The sequence below is a fragment of the Athene cunicularia genome (genome assembly GCF_003259725.1).
Source record: "Athene cunicularia isolate RWA chromosome Z unlocalized genomic scaffold, athCun1 chrZ_part5, whole genome shotgun sequence".
Classification (NCBI taxonomy): Eukaryota; Metazoa; Chordata; class Aves; order Strigiformes; family Strigidae; genus Athene; species Athene cunicularia.
Genome location: NW_020799146.1, coordinates 660,725 through 678,582, shown reverse-complemented (window position 1 = coordinate 678,582; position 17,858 = coordinate 660,725). Strand labels below are relative to the sequence as shown.

The 17,858-nt window shown below is 51.2% G+C and overlaps 1 protein-coding gene across 1 annotated transcript in view; it reads left to right on the top strand.

The window, feature by feature from the left end:
• EMC4 (ER membrane protein complex subunit 4) overlaps positions 1-17,858 on the top strand; it is a 20,212-nt gene that overhangs the window by 1,738 nt on the left and 616 nt on the right. The window contains exons 2-3 of the mRNA XM_026866891.1: positions 2,141-2,146; positions 5,246-5,266. Of these exons, the coding sequence (XP_026722692.1) occupies positions 2,141-2,146; positions 5,246-5,266 (27 nt within the window). The remainder of the gene's footprint in view (positions 1-2,140; positions 2,147-5,245; positions 5,267-17,858) is intronic.

Below are 17,858 nucleotides of genomic sequence, written 5' to 3'. Positions count from 1 at the left end.
TGTTATCTTGTTTATCACCTCCATTGGGATGTGATGATGCCCATCTTGCCATTTTATCCCTAGGAATTGAATTTCCCTTGCAGGCCCCTTAACTTTCTTTTGCTTAATGGCAAAGCCGTCCTTCAGGAGGATTTCAATTATCTTCTTTCCCTTTCTCAAATACCTCCTCGGCTGTATTCCCCTACACAATGATGTCATCAATATACTGCAGGTGTTCTGGAGCCCCACCTCTCTCCAGTGCAGTATGGACCAGTCCATGGCAAATGGTGGAGCTGTGGTTCCACCCCTGGGGCAACCAATTCCAGGTGTACTGGATGCCTCTCCAAGTGAACGCAAACTGTGGCCTGCACTCTGGCACTATCGGAATGGAGAAGAACGCGTTAGCAATGTCAATCGTGGTGTACCACTTGGCTGCCTTCAACTCCAGTTCATACTGGAGCTCTAGCATGTCCGGCACTGCAGCACTCATTGCTGGCGTAACTTCATTCAGGCCACGGTAGTCCACAGTTAGCCTCCATTCACCATTAGGCTTCCTCACTGGCCATATAGGACTGTTGAAGGGGGAGTGAGTTTTGCTGATCACCTTCTGGCTTTCTAGTTGATCGATCAGCTGATGGATGGGGACCAGGGAATCTCGGTTGGTGCGGTACTGCCACCGGTGCACTGTCCTGGTAGCAATAGGCACTCGCTGCTCCTCAACGTTAAGCCGCTCCACCACTGAGGGATCCTCTGAGAGGCCGGGTAAGGTGGACAATTGTTCAACCTCCTCCAGGGCAGCTACACCAAAAGCCCACCGGTACCCTTTTGGGTCTTTGAAGTACCCTCTCCTGAGATAGTCTATGCCCAGGATGCACGGGGCATCTGGGCCAGTCACAATGGGGTGCCTATGCCAGTCCTTCCCAGTCAGGCTCACTTCAGCTTCCAGTAGGGTCAGCTGTTGGGATCCCCCTGTCACTCCAGAGATGCAGATGGATTCAACCCCACTGTAGTTCGATGGCATCAGAGTGCATTGTGCGCCAGTGTCCACCAAGGCCTTATACTCTTGGGGGTCTGACGTGCCAGGCCATCGGATCCACACTGTCCAGTAAATCCGATTGTCCCTTTCCTCCACCTGGCTGGAGGCAGGGCCCCTCTAATCTTGCTCATCATCACTCACTTCTTGCAAGAATGACTTACAGGTCCCCTCAAGAGGGTCAGACATAACGTTCATCATTCTATTCTGTCTGGGGTATTTCTGACTGGACACTGGAGCTGCGCTCTTCTTGGAGGACTCCCCTTTTGCGATGGCCTTCCCTTTCAGCTGCTCTACTCGTGCAGCTAGGGCAGCAGTGGGCTGTCCATCCCACCTCCTCATGTTCTCTCCATGGTCACGGAGAAAAAAACACAGGGTGCCTCGTGGTGTGTGCCTTCTGCTGCCTTTTTCTTGGGTGGGGAAACATTTACTTCTAATGGCTGAGACATTAGCCTGTGCAAGTGGAACGTAGGACATGTCCTCTTCCATCTTCTGGACCCTCTGAGACAGTTCCTCCACAGCTGTGACCAGGGAATGGTGAGATGAAGGGAGATTTCCCTCATATTGCAGGAGCTTGCCAACCACTCCATCCACTGTTAGAGCGTGGGTGTCTGTCCACCAGGACACTATTGCCAATGCTTTCGAGTGTGCTTCTGGTGCGCTCTTCAGGAACTTTCGCCACATCAGGTGTGTGCAAGGGGCCTGATCTGGGTCCATGGGTGACTGCTCATTATTCAGATCACCATAGATCATCTCAAACACAGCCAGTTCCCTGAGGCTCTGGATGCCCTTCTCAATGTTGGTCCATTTGCTCAGCTGACATAGGATATCATCCTTGTAGGGGTGCCTCTCCCTGACACTGAACAGGAGTTGCTTCCAAAGGCTGAGAGTTTGAGCCTGTTTCCCTATTTCCCTATCAGTGCCAGCATCCTTGGCCAAAGATCCCAGCTGCTTGGCCTCTCTCCCCTCCATCTCAAAAGCACTGGCTCCATTGTCCCAGCATTGGAGCAGCCAGGTGCAAATCTGCTCACCTCCCAGACGGCCGAAATCTCTACGTATATCTTGCAGCTCAGTCGGGGACAGAGATCGGACAATCACCTCTGGTCCTTCCTCCTATTCCCCTGATGGGCCTGGCTCATCCTCATCCCTCACTCTGCGAACAGACTTTCTGGTATATTTTGTTTTCTGTATTGGGGCGACTGACACTGGCACTGCCTGGCTCTCTGGCTCAGTCTGTGTGCTGGTGGAGGCGACTGAGACTGGCTCTGCCTGTGCACCCGGTTCAGATACTGTTTGTGTGGCCTTTTCTTCCTGTTGAGGGCAGCGGGTGGTATTAAAGAGGACATGGTATGCATGGGCAAGTCCCCAACACACTGCAGTATGTCTCCTGGGTTTTGCCAGTTTGGTAACACACCCTTTCTAAGCACTCCATCAGCTTCTCAGGGCTTTGCATTTGCTCAGGAGTGAAATTCCAAAGCATTGGGGGTGCCCACCGACTCAGGCCTTTGCCCATCTTTTCCCACACCCCTTGCCACTCACTATTATCTGGACTCGGGGCAGGTTTCCGGGCACTGCTGTTGTCAGAGAAATACCATATGGCCAAAACCGAAAGTAGGCAGACATTCAGAAGGCACTGTGCCACAATCACACTGGCCTGCAGGCTCCATGAATAGTTAAAACTCCCCAAAGCCGAGAGGATCTCTTCCCCTGGTTCACCCACAGAGGGGGTGATACCCCTAACAAAAAACCAAGCGGCAAACAGGTACCGGCCCACCCACACACACAGCGATACAAAGGCATTATAAGCATTCAATAGCCAGTATAACAACATAAGACCCTTTGCACATTTTCCACTGATAACAAACAACACCACTGGGGTTATACACTGGATATAAGGGTTAATCCAGCCCCCCCATGCAAGCAAATGGGCCAGCATTGCAAACATTTTCTTATCAAACAAACACAAATACAAACAGAAAGATTACACCCAACAGATTGCTCTACCACACTCTGGTCAGCATCTGCCCCACGTTGGGCGCCAATTTTTAATGTACAATTCCTGTCGGGATGAGAGAGCACGTTGCCGTTGCCCCTCCCCCACCCGCGCTGGTTGGGCTGGAAGTTAGACACAAACCCCAGCTAAAATAACAAGAAATTTAATACAACAGTGATAGAACAATCTGAATAACATCAGTATCAATGGTAACAACAATAAACAGCAATAACTGTGAACAAGACAAAAGATATACAGAGAAATACTGCTAAATGATCAAGGAGCAAACCCGCCGCATGTATGGCAAAAACCAACACCAGAAGCGAAAGGTGAAAAGGCTCCGCCCCTGGACCTGACGTCAGCATGGTATGAATAACCCGGCCGGAGATCCCTTCCCCCTCTCTCTCTGCTGGGGAAAACTTTATTCTATCCTGGCTGAACCAGGACACGAGGGCTGTCATGATCATGCTAGTGACATCATCCCATGAAACACCTTACCCCTCCCCGTACATGGGATACGTAGGTCTGTGGGTCGACCTAGGGGACGGACCCAAGGGAAGTGGGTATAAATCAAAGAGGAGAAGAAAGGGTTCTCTCTCTCTCTGCTCCTCTCCCTGTCCGTCCCCCCCCTGCCCCCCCGGCCATCTGGAGAGAGCAGTGAAGCGAAGTAGACGGATGCCAGCAAAGAAGATGGCCGCCTCCTGGAACCCTCGCCGGCAGGATTAGTGCAGGAACCCAGACCAGTGATCTGTATTCCCCCATTCCCTCTATCTCCCTCTTTTCCTTTTTCCATTAAGAAATGCAAGACATATCATATTGCTCGCCACAACTTGCTCTGTACTTAGCCAATTATCATGTGTTCAATTAGTACATTGTAGGTAGTTAATAAATGCTTGAACTTGGAGACCTGTTGTCTGCTCCAATTGGGGATTTGCGAATCTGAGTCACTTGTCCCCCTCATCGGAGCAGGACGTGACAAGGTGTTAGGTGCATTAATTAATGAAGAGTTGCTTTCTTCTTTACCCTGGTGGCTGTGGGTCCTGCAGTCCCTTCACATTCAATGAGAAGGGACTAAGGACAGTACCCAGGGGAGGGGGCCTACCTATTGCTTGTGAGTGAGTGGAATCTGGTCCCAAGGTCTCTTAGACCCTTTTTGGGTCCCTGGGAGGTCCCAGAGAACTCCCACACTGTTCACAGGGCTGCTGTGGACTTCTGGATGCTCAGGGCTGTTGGTGACATTTCCTATTATCCCAGAAGGTAGTCAGCCCCCACCCAGGGCTGCATGAGGTCCCTGGGCTGATCCTGACCTTGCCTACAGCACCCTGAGGTGACCCCAGTGTGGCTGGGGCAGAGGGCTGGGGCCTGTGTGGGTGGTGCTGGGGGTCCCTGCTGCTTTCTTCTTTTCGTTGCTCTCCATATCTGTCCATTTGTTCTTTTCCCCCTAAAACTCACCCATTTTCCTTCTTGTGGACCCCAGGGCTTCTCCCTTTACCTTGAGCAAGCTGCTCTTGGGAGCTGGGGCCCACTCTGCGGCCCTGGTAGCCCTAGCTGTCCCCGGAGGGGCTGATGGTGATGGTTCCTGTTCCCGAGCAGCTACAGCTATGGATGGGGAGGCTGGGGATGGAAAGCCCCAGGTGCAGCCATGGGGCTCACAGCCATGGCCTCTCTCCATCCGAGACACTGGAGTTGAGCAGGGGCCGTGGAGCTTGGGGTGGCTGTGCAGGGTCTGTCTGAGACAGCGGAGCCACTGCCAAGCATCGCCTGCTGGGACGGGGCCTGTGACCACGACTGCAGAGGAAGGAGAGTAGGGGCTGGGTGTCCTGGGGAGTGTGAAACAAATGGTGGGAGGGCAGCACACTGGGACAGGGGAGCTGTGCTGGGAGTGTGAGGAACCGCTGGGGTGAGGGGTAGCTTGACACCATGAAAAGGGAGAGGGGGTGCACGCTGGCCACCTGTGACCGACCCCAGTTCTTCTCCTCCATTGCAGACCACCCTTCCCAGCAGCTCGCAGCCCTGCCCTGCGCCTCCGTCACGATCCAGAGCTGCTCCAGACCCCCACGCTGTGGGCAACCCCCACCTTCCCATGGCTCCACCCTGACCCAGGTCCTTGCCAGCACTACACCAACCCCTCAGGGAGCCCCCACCGCCCCCCTTCAGGAGAGCCAGGGCACCCCTGCAGAGCAGCAGGAGGAGACAAGGGCCTTGTAATGCTTCACTCCTCTTTTCTTTAACAGGTGAACTGCCCTGGCTGCAAGCCCACAGTAAAGACAAGAGAAGGTGTTGGTCAACCAAGGTGATGAACACAAGATCCAAGGAAGATGCCCTCTGCACAGTCCGCAGCAGGCCAGACTGCCACCATGCGCCCAAGATTTGTGTGCGTCACCCAGGTGTGGTCCAGCCATGCCGTGAGCAAGGCTGTATGTGTAGGAATTGTTGTCTTGTAAGAGCTGAGAGACACCTGTGTATTCTTTTAGGTGGAGAACAGCCAGGCGACTGGAGCTACAGAATAGGAAGAGAAGAAAGAAGGAGAAAGTAGGGTCTGAACTGGCAAACTTTCCTGGCAGTGCTGAGAGCTACAGCTGCAGGGAGTCCTGTGCCCTTGGGACCCTGTCACCTCTCCTATGCATTTTGGGCCCTCCCCTCTCCCCCTCTCTATCCCACACTGGTGTGGGGTTTTTTTTTTTTTTTTGGTTCCCTTTACCTCTGCTTTCCTCTCTCTTCTACTGTCCTGCCCCCTCCCCCCTTTCTCTGTCTTCTTCTAGCTCTCTCTGTTCCTTTTTCTCTAGATGCCTTTGTCTTGCTCCCTCTCCTTCCTTTTTTTCATCCTCTACCTCTCTCCTGTAGCTGTTTTTTCCCTTTTCCAGTTCTTTGTCCTGATAGGCATCGGTCTCTTTTCACTGACAACTTCTCTGGCCTGTTCCCTGGTGTTCTTTTCCAATCTGTGCCTGTCTGTGCCGCTCCATATCCCTGCCTTCCTATTTCCCTCCCTCCTTCTCTTCCTGCCTCTATCCTGTAATATTGCACATGACCCCCCCCACTCCTTTATCTCCCTGTCCCCATCTTCCACCCTGTGCTCCGTCTCAGCTATTGATGGCTTCATCTCTCTGTCTTATTCTCTGTTCCTGTCTTTTCTCATGCTCCACCTCTGTCATTCTATCTGTTGCTCTTGTTGGATCTAGGCCAGCATCCTGCTCTGTGTCCCTCTTTTCCACAGTCTCCTGCTCCCTATCCCTCACCTGTCTTCTAGATCCCTCTGTCCCTTCTGTCTCTCCTTGACTGTCTAGTTTGCTGCCTCGCACTGTTCTTTCTTTCTGCATGTCTCTGCCTCAGTCCAGCTGCTCTACCCATTTCTCTCTCTAATGTTTCTTTCTCCATCTTTGCCTCACACCCTTTCCCCTTTCTCTTAGTTCCTCCATCCTCTCCCTAACCATTTAACTGTGTATTGCCATATCATGGCCTGTCCCATTGTCTCTTACTATATTCCCTTGTCAAGCTCCCTGTCCCTTTATTCCCTTCTGCCCTGCTCCCTGCCCCTTTTCCCTCATCCTGCAGCATATCACAGTTTTATCTTTCTCCCTCTCTTTGTCTGTCTGTCTCTCTCTCACTCTGTCAACTCTTCTGGCTTGTTCACCATCTGTTTCCCTCCTCCCACCTTTCTTATTCCCCTCATTTGATTTCTCTCTCTTTCTGTCCTTTCTGCTCCCCACTCATCATTTTTTCTTTCCCTCTCTCTTACTCCCTGACCCTGTTTTTCTTCTGCCATGCCCCAGCAGGACTCCTCATCCCTTTTATAGTGATTTCTCCTTCTCACTGTCCTTTTCACTTAACTTTCTTTCTCTGCTCCTCAGTCCTTCATCATCATCTTATTTTCCTCTTTATTTTTTCCTTATGTTTCTCATTTTTATCTTTCTGTTTCAAAGGGTAGATTTATTCTTGTTACCTGTCAACGTGGGGGATCTCCCCAGCAGCACTGTGGCAGAGGCACACAAGCAGGTACACAGGAACTGTGGAGCTCAGTCCCTGCAAAACAGAAAAAGAAGAAATAAATAAAAGATCTCCGACCTCAGTCTCTATGGATGTCTATCGCTGTGCCACCTCCCTGCTGGAAACTGTGTCCAGATGGACATCGAGAGCTTCTGCACCTCACCTATCCTTTTCATTCAGCTCTTTTCTTGCACTTTCCTTTGTCTGTTCCCATGCGGGAGACAAGCAACTCAACATCAGCCTGTCAGCCCTACATAGCCCCTGAGAAGCAGCTCGGCTTTGATGAGAAACAGGCCTTGGAAGAAAGATGAGAAACTGCTGAGTTGTGCCAAGGTGTCACGGAAAAACAACAGACAGCTGCAACACTGAGCTGTGGGAAAGTCATGAACTGTGAGAAGTTACTGCCACGTGAGCAGCGTATGCATGAAAAGTTGATTGATCTGCACAGTGTGTGTTAGAGTGGTCTTATGCTGATTTGCTAATTATGAAGTAAGAGCTTTAACCATAGCATAAATATGTACTAAATATGTAATAGTAAAGGGTCTTTCCTTTTGCACTTCACGGAGAGTCCGTGCCTTAATTGCCACAGGTATGGAGCTGAGTCTGGGAATGGATGAGGAGACAGCTGAGCTGAGAGGGAAGAACAACATGGGCAATGCTGTGGTGGGTGGATGTCTGGCCTGTCCTCCAGACCACCTGGTCAGGAAGAGGAAGTAGATGAGGCCGCCTTCAAACAACTGGAAGAAACATTACACTATCCCCATATCTGCCAAAGGGGCAACAGCGCAAGGTGCAAGCCACACAGGCTGCTTTTGGAGCCTGTTAATTTGTCCTGAAAAGGGTGACTGAGGAGGAAGTGAGGTGAGGTGCCCTGTGAGACTTGATACTTAGAAACAAGGAAGAGGCGATCAGGGATGGGACAGTCAGGGGTGAAAAGGTAGATCTGAAGCTCCTGAGAGAAGGGGACAAGGCTTCATGAGAGGAGCCTTTGGCCTGCTGAGGGACTTGAATGGAAGAATCCCATGGGATAGCACCCTGCAGAGGAGTGTAATGAAGTCTTTGATGGTCAAGGATCTCTCAGGTGCAGAAGGCTCCACCCTGACATGCAGGAAGTCATGCAAAGGTGACAGGAGGCTGGCAGGGATGAGAAAGGAGCTCCTGACTGAAATGAAGCATGAAGAGGCAGCACAGGGAAGGTGGAAGCTGGCTGCCTTCCAGCCTCAGTGGTTCTGTGTGATGGAGAGAGACATTATGAAGGGTAGAGGGGGGCGGGGGGTGGTGGTGTGTGTGTGCTTGTCTGTGCATGGAGGGATGAGGGGATCCCAGGGCCAGGTTCTGGATGGACAGATGGTGTAAGTCCAGCTCTTGGAGGGATCCATTTTCTGTGTGTGTCTATGTAGGTACATATCTTGCAGTAACAGAGTACAGCATAGCAACAGCCCACCCTTGTCTCCCTTTCTCCACTGACTGTGGTTTTGACTGGCCTAGAAACCTTTCCTTGCACCCCGGGTCTTCTGTTGACAATAATGCCTGTGTGGGGCAGGGAGGCTGGGCCAGTGCAGGGACAGGGCTGGCTCTGATGGGGACCAGGAAGCAGCTGCAAGGAGGTGACAGCAAGGACACTTTACAAAGGAGAAATTTATATAGATTGACTTCATTGTTTTTAGGAAGGCAAAGCTTGCCTGGAGCTGGTGGTGGCAAGTAAATTCAAGAGCAAAAAGACGAGATTCAATGGCTCATTAGAGAGCAAGGCTCAACAAAGGAAATGCAGGGCTGCTGCTGAATGGGGAGGGTGATTGAACAACAGCAGACACAGGTGAGGCTGGGGGACTCAATGCCATCCTTGCCTGAGTCTTTACTAGAAAGGTCTCAGTGCTCAGGGAAGGGGTCAAATGAGCAGGAGAGCATGTGCTGGAACCTCAGGAAATGAAGCAAGGACGAGTGCCAGTGTGTGACCCTGCAGGACATCCCCCAGCATTGGCACAGGCTGGAGGCACCCGTGTGCCCTGGCAGCAGGGGAGGCCAACTGCCCCAGGGCTTGATGTCCAGGAGATCAAGAGAGGGCATTATCCAGGTTGCTGCGTCTGGATTTCAGACCCCCAGTACAGGAATTACATTGGCAAGCTGGAGGGTGTTTGGTGAATGACCCCGAAGAGAGGCCGGGCCTGGGACACTTTGCCTGTGAGAAGTGGCTGAGGGAGCTGGGCTTGTTCAGCCTGGAGAAGGGAGGGCTGAGGGGCACCTCAGTGCAGCCTGGCAGCACCTATGAGGAAGCCATAAAGAATAAAGATCTAAGCTCTGCACCATGGTGCATGTTTAGAGAATGGAAGATGAGTGTTAGGTGAAACAGTGGATGTTCAACCTGGAGATAAGGAAACGATTTTTCACCTATCTCAGGGCTAGTCCTGAGTACGGTGGCCACGAGCCCACCAGCCCTCTGTGTGCAATGCTTGGTCAGGTCAGAATAACAGAGGTGCCCCCAGAATCAGAACCCAGGTGGGCCTCTTTCAACTTCCTCATCCCCTCCCCAAGGATGTAATTTCTGTTGGGTGGGTTCTCTGATGCACTGGATGACCTCAGAATGCTGCTGGCCAGCATGTCTCCTGAGGACCAGGCAGGCTGCTGCACTGGAAGCGATGTCATCACCATCCCCATTCCAGCCAGCTCCCCTGGGTTGCCTATCCCTTCTTCTCTGTCCCTGTCTTGTCTCTGCTGGGATGAGTGGTTTTGTGATGAACGTCTTGTCCCCAAATTGCTGGGGTCAGCTGCTGGCCAATTTGGATCCTGTAACAGGAGTGGCCTCACAATCAACATCACAATTTGTGGTGCCTTTGTTGGTCTCTCCCCATCCACTCCCTTGTCGACGAGGATGACTGAGGGCTGGAGCACCTCCCCTGTGAGGACAGGCTGAGAGATTTCAGGTTGTTCAGCCTGGAGAAAAGAAGGCTCTGGCGAGACCTTCCATTCCTTAAAGGGTGTCTACAGGGAAGTTGTGGAGGCACTCTACCAGGGAGTGCAGGGACAGGGTGAGCAGTAAAGGTTTTAAGCTGAAAGATGATAGATTTAGTTTAGATATAAGGAAGAATTTCTTATGGTGGTGAGGCAGTGATAGAAGTTGCCCAGAGAAGATGTGTATGTCGCCTCCCTGGAACTTCTCTAGGCAACATGTTCCAGTGTTTCAGCACCATCATCCTAAAACATTTTTTCCTTAAGTTCAGGCCAGCATGGAAACATTTCACTGGTGAAAGGCTCTCGGGGCAGGGACATCCACAGAGAAGAGCTAAAAAGCAGCTCAGTGCTTCCAGCAGGAAATAAATGACCAAGCAAAACTTATTTCTGAATGCACCATCTTGGGGCAAGTTTCTCTATTGCTGGGACAGCTGGAGATAGAGCGACTTGGTGGATACCTGGCATTTAGCCAGAGTCAAACCATCACACTAGGGCACAGCAATCATGAAATAATAGAGTTCTCTATTCTTAGAGAGGCCAGGAGAGGGCGAAGCAGGACTGACATCCTGGACTTCCAAAGGGTTGACTTTGTCTTGTTTAGGCATCTGCTTGAAAGGATCCCCTGGGAGACTGTCCTGAAGGGTACAGAGGCCCAGGAAGGCTGGGCGCTCTGTAAGAAGGAAGCGTTAATGGCTCAGGAGCAGGCAGTCCCCAGGTGCTCTAAGAGAAGCCAGCGGCAGAGAAGGCCACCCTGGCTGAACAGGGAGCTTTGGCTGCAACTCAGAGGAAAAAGAGAGTTTACAGCCTTTGGAAGAAGGGGCTAGCCACACACAGCAATTACAAAGAGGCTGTGAGGCTATGCAGGGCAGAAATCAGATTTCCAGTGCAGCTGGAAATTAATATGGCTTTAGCAATCAAGGAGAATAATAAATGTATCTGTAAGTATATGAGCAGCAAAAGAGAGACCAGCAAGAGCCTCCATCCCCTACTAGATGCAGGAGTATGAGAGCCGAGAAATCAGGCCTGTGAAAAACTAAGACAAACAGCCTGGGAAAGCAAAAGTTGAGGCTGATTGAAGATTTGCCTCAAACACTCCCAAGACAAAACCATGAGTCACAGGGTGCTTTCTGTGGAGGCCGAAGCTGATAAGGCTGCCCGATGTATCTGGGGGTGAGAGGCCTGTGGAGACAGGACGGCTCTTCCCTGGGGCACCTGAGCAAGTTTCAAGGGCCATGTGTCCGGTGAATGAACTTTGCTTCATTATCCACAAAATGCATATTAAAGTTGACACCCCTCAATATGCTAACGAGGGCTGTCATGGTCATGCTAGTGACATCATCCCATGAAACACCTTACCCCTCCCTGTACATGGGATACGTAGGTCTGTGGGTTGACCTAGGGGACGGACCCAAGGAAAGTGGGTATAAATCAAAGGGGAGAAGAAAGGGCTCTCTCTCTCTCTGCCCCTCTTCCTGTCCCCCCTCCCGGCCATCCGGAGAGAGCAGTGAAGCAAAGACAATGGATACCAGCGAAGAAGATAGCTGCCTCCTGGAATCCTCGCCGGCAGGAGCAGCGCAGGAACCCAGACCGGTGATCTGTACTCCCCCATTCCCTCTATCTCCCTCTTTTCCTTTTTTCTGTTAAGAAATGTAAAGCATATTATATTGCTTGCCACAGCTTGCTCTGTACTTAGCCAGTATATCATGTGTTCAATTAGCGCATTGTAGGTAGTTAATAAATACTTGAACTTGGAGACTTGTTGTCCACTCCAATTGGGGATTTGCGAATCTGAGTCACTTGTCCCCCTCGCTGGAGCGGGACGTGACAAGGAGGAAACACGGTAAGAAGTGATGAGGGGAAGGCTGACGTGCTTAATTGTGGAGAGCTTTTTGGCAGTAAATGGACATCTCGGCTCGACTATGTCCTTGACTGAAGAATAAAAAACAATTGAAAAAGGTTGGCAGCTGTGCAACAAGAAAATGCAGAGTTGCAGAACTAAAGAACTGGTAACTGGGATGTCGACGTTAGTCTTTTAGCTTAGCCAATCAGTATATGGACTAGAGCGTGTGGACAGCAAGTGCACAGAACGCTGTAACCAGTTATAGCAACACAGCCTAACATGTGCTCAATGACACAGCTCTGAAGATAGATAAATTCTCAGTGTTAAGAACAATAAAGGTCTCTGTTTACACAGTACATAGAGTCCATGTCTCTGTCTCCTCACTTAATGCCTTCTTTGCCTCAGTCTTTAATAACAGGACTAGTTGTACTGAGGGAATCCAGCCTCCTCAGACAGAAGAGACTGGGAGAACAACCCCCCTGCAATCCAGGAGACAGTCAGTGCCCTACTGCATCACACAGACACACACCAGTCTGTGGGACTGGATGGGATACACCCGAGGGTGCTGAAGGAGCTGGGTAGGTGCTCACCAGGCCACTTTCTATCATTTTCCAGCAGTCCTGGCTGACTGGGGAGGTCCCGACAGATTGGAAATTGGCCAATGTGATGCCCATCTATAAGAAGGGTCAGAAGGAGGATATGGGAAATTACAGGCCTGTCAGCTTGACTTCAGTGCCCAGGAAGCTGATGGAGCAGCTCATCCTGAGTACCATCACAAAACCCATGTGGGACAACCAGATGCTCAGGCCCAGTCAGCATAGGTTTATGAAAGTCAAGTCCTGCCTGATAAACCTGATCTCCTTCTACAACAGGGTGACCTGCTTATTGGATGAGGGAAAGGCTGCGGATGTAATTTACCCTGACTTTAGCAAGGCTTTTGACACCGTTTCCCCACAGTATTCTCCTGGCAAAAATGGCTGCTCGAGGTTTGGATAATCGCACACTTTGCTGGTTAAAAAACTGGCTGGACGACCGGCCCCAGAGAGTTGTGGTAAACAGAGTTAAATCCAGTTGGTGACAGGTCACAAGTGGTGTCCCCCAGGGCTGGGTGCTGGGGCCAATCCTGTTTAACATCTTTATTGATGATCCAGACGAGGGGATCGAGGGCACACTCAGTCAGTTTGCAGATGACACCCAGCTGGGTGGGAGTGTTGGTCTGCTTGAGGGTAGGGAGGTTCTGCGGAGAGACCTGGACAGGCTGAGGCCAACTGGGGGAATTTCACTGAGAGTGAATGCTAGGTGCTGCCCTTGGGCCACAACAACCCCCAGCAGGGCTACAGGCCTGGGAAGGAGTGGCTGGAGAGCTGCTAGTCAGAGAGGGACCTGGGAGGATTGATAATGAGCCAGCAGTGTGCCCAGGTGGCCAAGAAGGCCAATGGCATCCTGGTTTGTACCAGCCCTGGCGTGGCCAGCAGGGACAGGGAAGGGATCTGAGCCCTGGGCTTGGCACTGGGGAGGCCACCCCTCGGTAAGTGGATTCAGTTTTGGGCCCCTCACCCCAAAAAGGCCATTGAATGACTCGAGCATGTCCAGAGAAGGGCAACGGAGCTGGTGCAGGGTCTGGAGCACAGGTCTGCTGGGGAGCGGCTGAGGGAACTGGGGAGGTTTAGTCTGGAGAAGAGGAAGCTAAGGGGAGACCTCCTGGCCCTCTGCAACTCCCTGACAGGAGGGTGCAGAGAGGGGGGATGAGTCTCTTGACCCAGGGAACAAGCACCAGGACAAGAAATAATGGCCTTAAGTTCCACCAAGGAAGTTTAGACTAGATATTAGGAAGCATTTCTTTGCAGAAAGGGTTGCTGGGCATTGGAATGGGCTGCCCAGGGCAGGGGGGGAGTCCCCATCCCTGGAGGGGTTGAAGAGTCAGACTGACCCAGCACTGAGGGATCTGGTGGAGCTGGGAACTGTTAGTGTTGGGTTGATGGTTGGAATTCAAGGTCTTTTCAATCCTAGACAATTCTGTGATTCTGTCATCAGAGGCCAGGGAAGGGATAAAGGCAATGCTAGAAGAGAGGACAGAATGACCTGCCTAGCACAGTCCTTGCTCAGTCCCCTTACAGTTGGATGAAGGAGAGAACCAGAAGAGTGAAAGAGAAAATTCATGGGTGTTGGAGAATGGCTTGCAGAACAAGGTCATGGATCTGTGCAGGAGCTGATTACAGCCATGTGAGGTAAACAAAGGGAAAAATCCAGGGCACAGTTATGCTAACAAAGGACTGTTATGCTATTGGCGTGAGAGACTGAGGTACAGAGTGGCCTTGATTATAACGGAAAACAACCTCTGGGAAAAAACAAGCCAGAAGAAGGAGGATGTTGTGACATGCCTGAAATGCCACAAAGGGTTGGGATATTATAATGTAACCTTTTAGATGTATCCAATAGATTTACAATTAGTATGCATAATTATAGTTAGTGCTTATATAAGGTGTGATTTCTTTCAATAAAGTTGAAGCTTGCTCTATCATTCACACTGAATCGACTGCTTGCTTCCTCCGCTTGTCGCTCGTGGGTTGAGATAAAGACAGTTTAACAGGCAAAAGCAAAAGCCATGTGCAGAAGCAGAGCAAAACAAGGACTTTATTCACTATGTCCCATCAGCAGGCAGGTGTTCAGCCATCTCCAGGAAAGCCAGGCTCCACATGTGTAACAGTGACTTGGGAAGACAAATTACATCACTCTGAATGTCTCCCCCTTCCTCCTTCCTCCTCCAGCTTTTATTACTGAGAATCATGTCTGGGATATCTCTTTGGTCTGTTGGGGTCAGCTGTCCCAGCTCTGTGCCCTCCCAGCTCCTTGTGCACCCCCAACCCCCTGCCCCAGGCAGGGCCCCCTTCCACTAGCCCAGATTGCCCAAAGCCCCGTCCAACCTGGCCTTGAACCCTTCCAGGGAGGGGGCAGCCACAGCTTCTCTGGGAAACCTGTGCCAGGGCCTCACCACCCTCACAGGGAAGGATTTCTGCCTTAGATCTCACCCAAATCTTCCCCTCTCTCAGTTTAAAACTGTTATGTTTGTCCTATCCCTACACTCCTGATAAAGTGCCTCCTCATCTTTCCTGTAGCCCCTTTAAGCACTGGAAGGCCGCTATAAGTTCTGCTCATGTTGTCCCACAAGTGGGATCATTTACCTGGTGTACAATACAGAGCAGAGGTATTTTATTTATTTCACGTTTGCGCAAAAATGGGTGCTAGGTGGTAATTCCACAGAGATAGCACCCCGCACAAAAGAACTTCAGTGTATTTATACCCTTCAGACTACACAAATACACATTTACTGTAATGGCCATTGGGCAATTTCTTATCACTTTGACCCTCATTGGTTAACAACATGCCTCGTCTCTAAAGTTAGTCTTTTTATTATTCTGTGCAAACTTAAAGGGTCAAGGGGGAGGCAAGTTTTTTGGTCATAAATTGAGTTGGTAGTTGCGATCTCCCATTGCTCTCTTCACCTTTCCTCCAGCTACCATAGATTTTTGCTAACTTTCTGTTTCTTTGGCAATTACTCAGCTTTCAGCACTTACTGGGTAGGATGTTCCCTTTTTATCAGTCTTTTAGTTTCTCTTCAAGGGCATAGTCATTAGTAAGGCCTGCACACAAAGTAATCAGGCTTACATAGTAAAATCATGAGTCTCTGTCCTCCTTAGAGAATTTAGATGTGGTAAATCTAATTCTAACTTGAATAGTGTCACTGTAACGTAGGTACTTATTCAAACATACAGTTTTACATAGGTAACATACCAAGCACCTTAAGTAACAGTTAGGCACCATGAACAACAATAAATTACAAAAGGAAACACCTCAAGACAGATATGAGAAAGACAAATGTCTCCATACAGACAACACAAAAGTCCTCCTCCTAAGAGGATTACGCAGGTGAGAGAAGGCCCTTTCTTTCTCTGAGAACTCAGGAGAACATATGGGCTGACAATATCCTCAGGGTGCCAGGGACTAAATAGAAGCATCCTTTAAGATCAGTAGCTTTTGTTGTATTAAATGTAGTATGTAATGTCTAGGAATGTATGTTTAGAAGATAAAATAACTGATCATATCTGAAGCCATGGTCAGTCCAAAGATGGCAAATAATTACCCATTTCTCTCCACATCATCACTGTGGCTGGATGGCATACATCACCAAAGTAAAAAAAAAAGCTTGCTTCAAGGCCTGAACCCTAACAACCTGAAGCCAAACCTCAGCTTGAACCCAAACTTCTAACCCTAATGGTGCCCTGTAACATGAGCCTAATCCTAACCCCTAACCTTAATGACCCTAACCCTAAGAACCTGGGGCCATCTGGACAGCAACAGGGCCCCACCTGAACTCCAGAAAAGCTTGGTAAAGGGCCTGGGGCACTCGGAAGGACAGCAGGGACCCTTACAGGCCCTAGCAAAGGGGCCAGGAAAGTCCCTGGGGCTCTCTGGAGGGCAGCAGGGCCAGAAAAGCCCACTGGAGGCCTCAGGGCACTTTGGAGAGAAGCAGGGCACCACAACCAGCAAAGCTTGGCCAAGGCTCTGAGGCTCTCCAGAGGACAACCTGGCCCAGCCTGGGACCCACAAAAGGCCCCACGGAACTCTTAAGGAAGCCAGGGCTCTGCTTGGGTCCTGGAAAAACCTGACAAAAGACCCAGTGAAATTCAGAGAGCAGCAGGACACCACCCAGGTGTCTACAAACCAGACAAATGCAACAGGGCACTCTGAAGAGCAGCAGGGCCCTTTGTGTGCCTTGGCAAAGGCAGCTAAGACAATGGGGTACTCTTCAGCCGCCTAAATGCAGGGGCAGCAGTGGGTTCAAGGTGGTCTACTGTTGTGGTTTAACCCTGTCCAGGAGCTAAGCACGTCATGGCCCCTCGCCTGCTCTCCCCCTGAGGGATGCGGGAGAGAATTGGTACAGTAAAAGTAAGAAAACTTCTGTGTTGAGATAAAGACAGTTTAATGTGTAAAGCAAAACCCAGGTAAGTAAACAAAGCAAAATAAGGCATTCATTCACTATTTCCCATCAGCAGGCAGGTGTTAAGGGGCACTTCCAGGAAAGCAGGGCTCCATCACGTGTAATGGTTACTTGAGAACACAAACCTCCAGACATTCCACCCTTCCTTCTTCTATCCGCAGTTTTATATGCTGAGCATGATGCCATACGGTCTTTAATATCCCTTCGGGTCAGTTGGGGCCAGCTGTCCCAGCTGCAGCCCCTCACACCTCCTTGCACACCCCCAGCCTACCCGCTAGGGTGGTGCGGGAAGCGGAAAAGGCCTTGACTCTGTGTGAGCACTGCTCAGCAGTGATGAAACCATCCCTGTATTAACACTGTTTTCAGCACAAATGCAAAACACAGCCCCATACACTCTGCTATGAAGAAAATTAAGTTTATCCCAGCCAAAACCAGCAAGTCTGCACACATCTTTTCCTGGTGCATGACAGACGCGCGTGCGGACCGTCCCTCGGACAACGCTACTCAGTTTCGCTTCGGTGCGCTCTCCGCTCCTGACGGTGAGGAAACCCCAAACCGCCGAAGGGGGTGGGAGCGGGGAGATCAGGGGGCGAAGGAGGAGGCGGAGGGAGGGGGCCGGGGCAGCAGACAAGGCCACTCCCCACCCCTGCAGCCGCCACCGCGCGGTATCCGCGCTGCGCCAAGGACCGGAAGGAGCGTCCGTCGCCACCGGTTCCGGGCGGAACCCGCGTCCCCGGCACCGCGGTTCCGAGGGCAGCAGCGACCGGGAGGGGTCTGTGGGGTGCTGGAGGACTGTGCGGCTGCTGTGATGACGGAGACTGCTGTGAGACGCGGGGTTGCCACAGGGCTAGTCTGGGGCTCCTGTGGCGTTCCTGCGGGTTCCTATGGGGCCGCTATGGGGCCGGGAGTTGCTATGGCGTTGCTATGGCGTTGCTATGGCGTTGCTATGGGGCAGGGAGCGCTGGGTGGCGCCAAAGGCACCCGGACCCCCTCGTGACACACCACGTGACCTTCCCCATCCGGGTGTTATCAAGATGGCGGCGGCGGTTCGGGGACGGCGGTTCAAGTGGTCGCTGGAGCT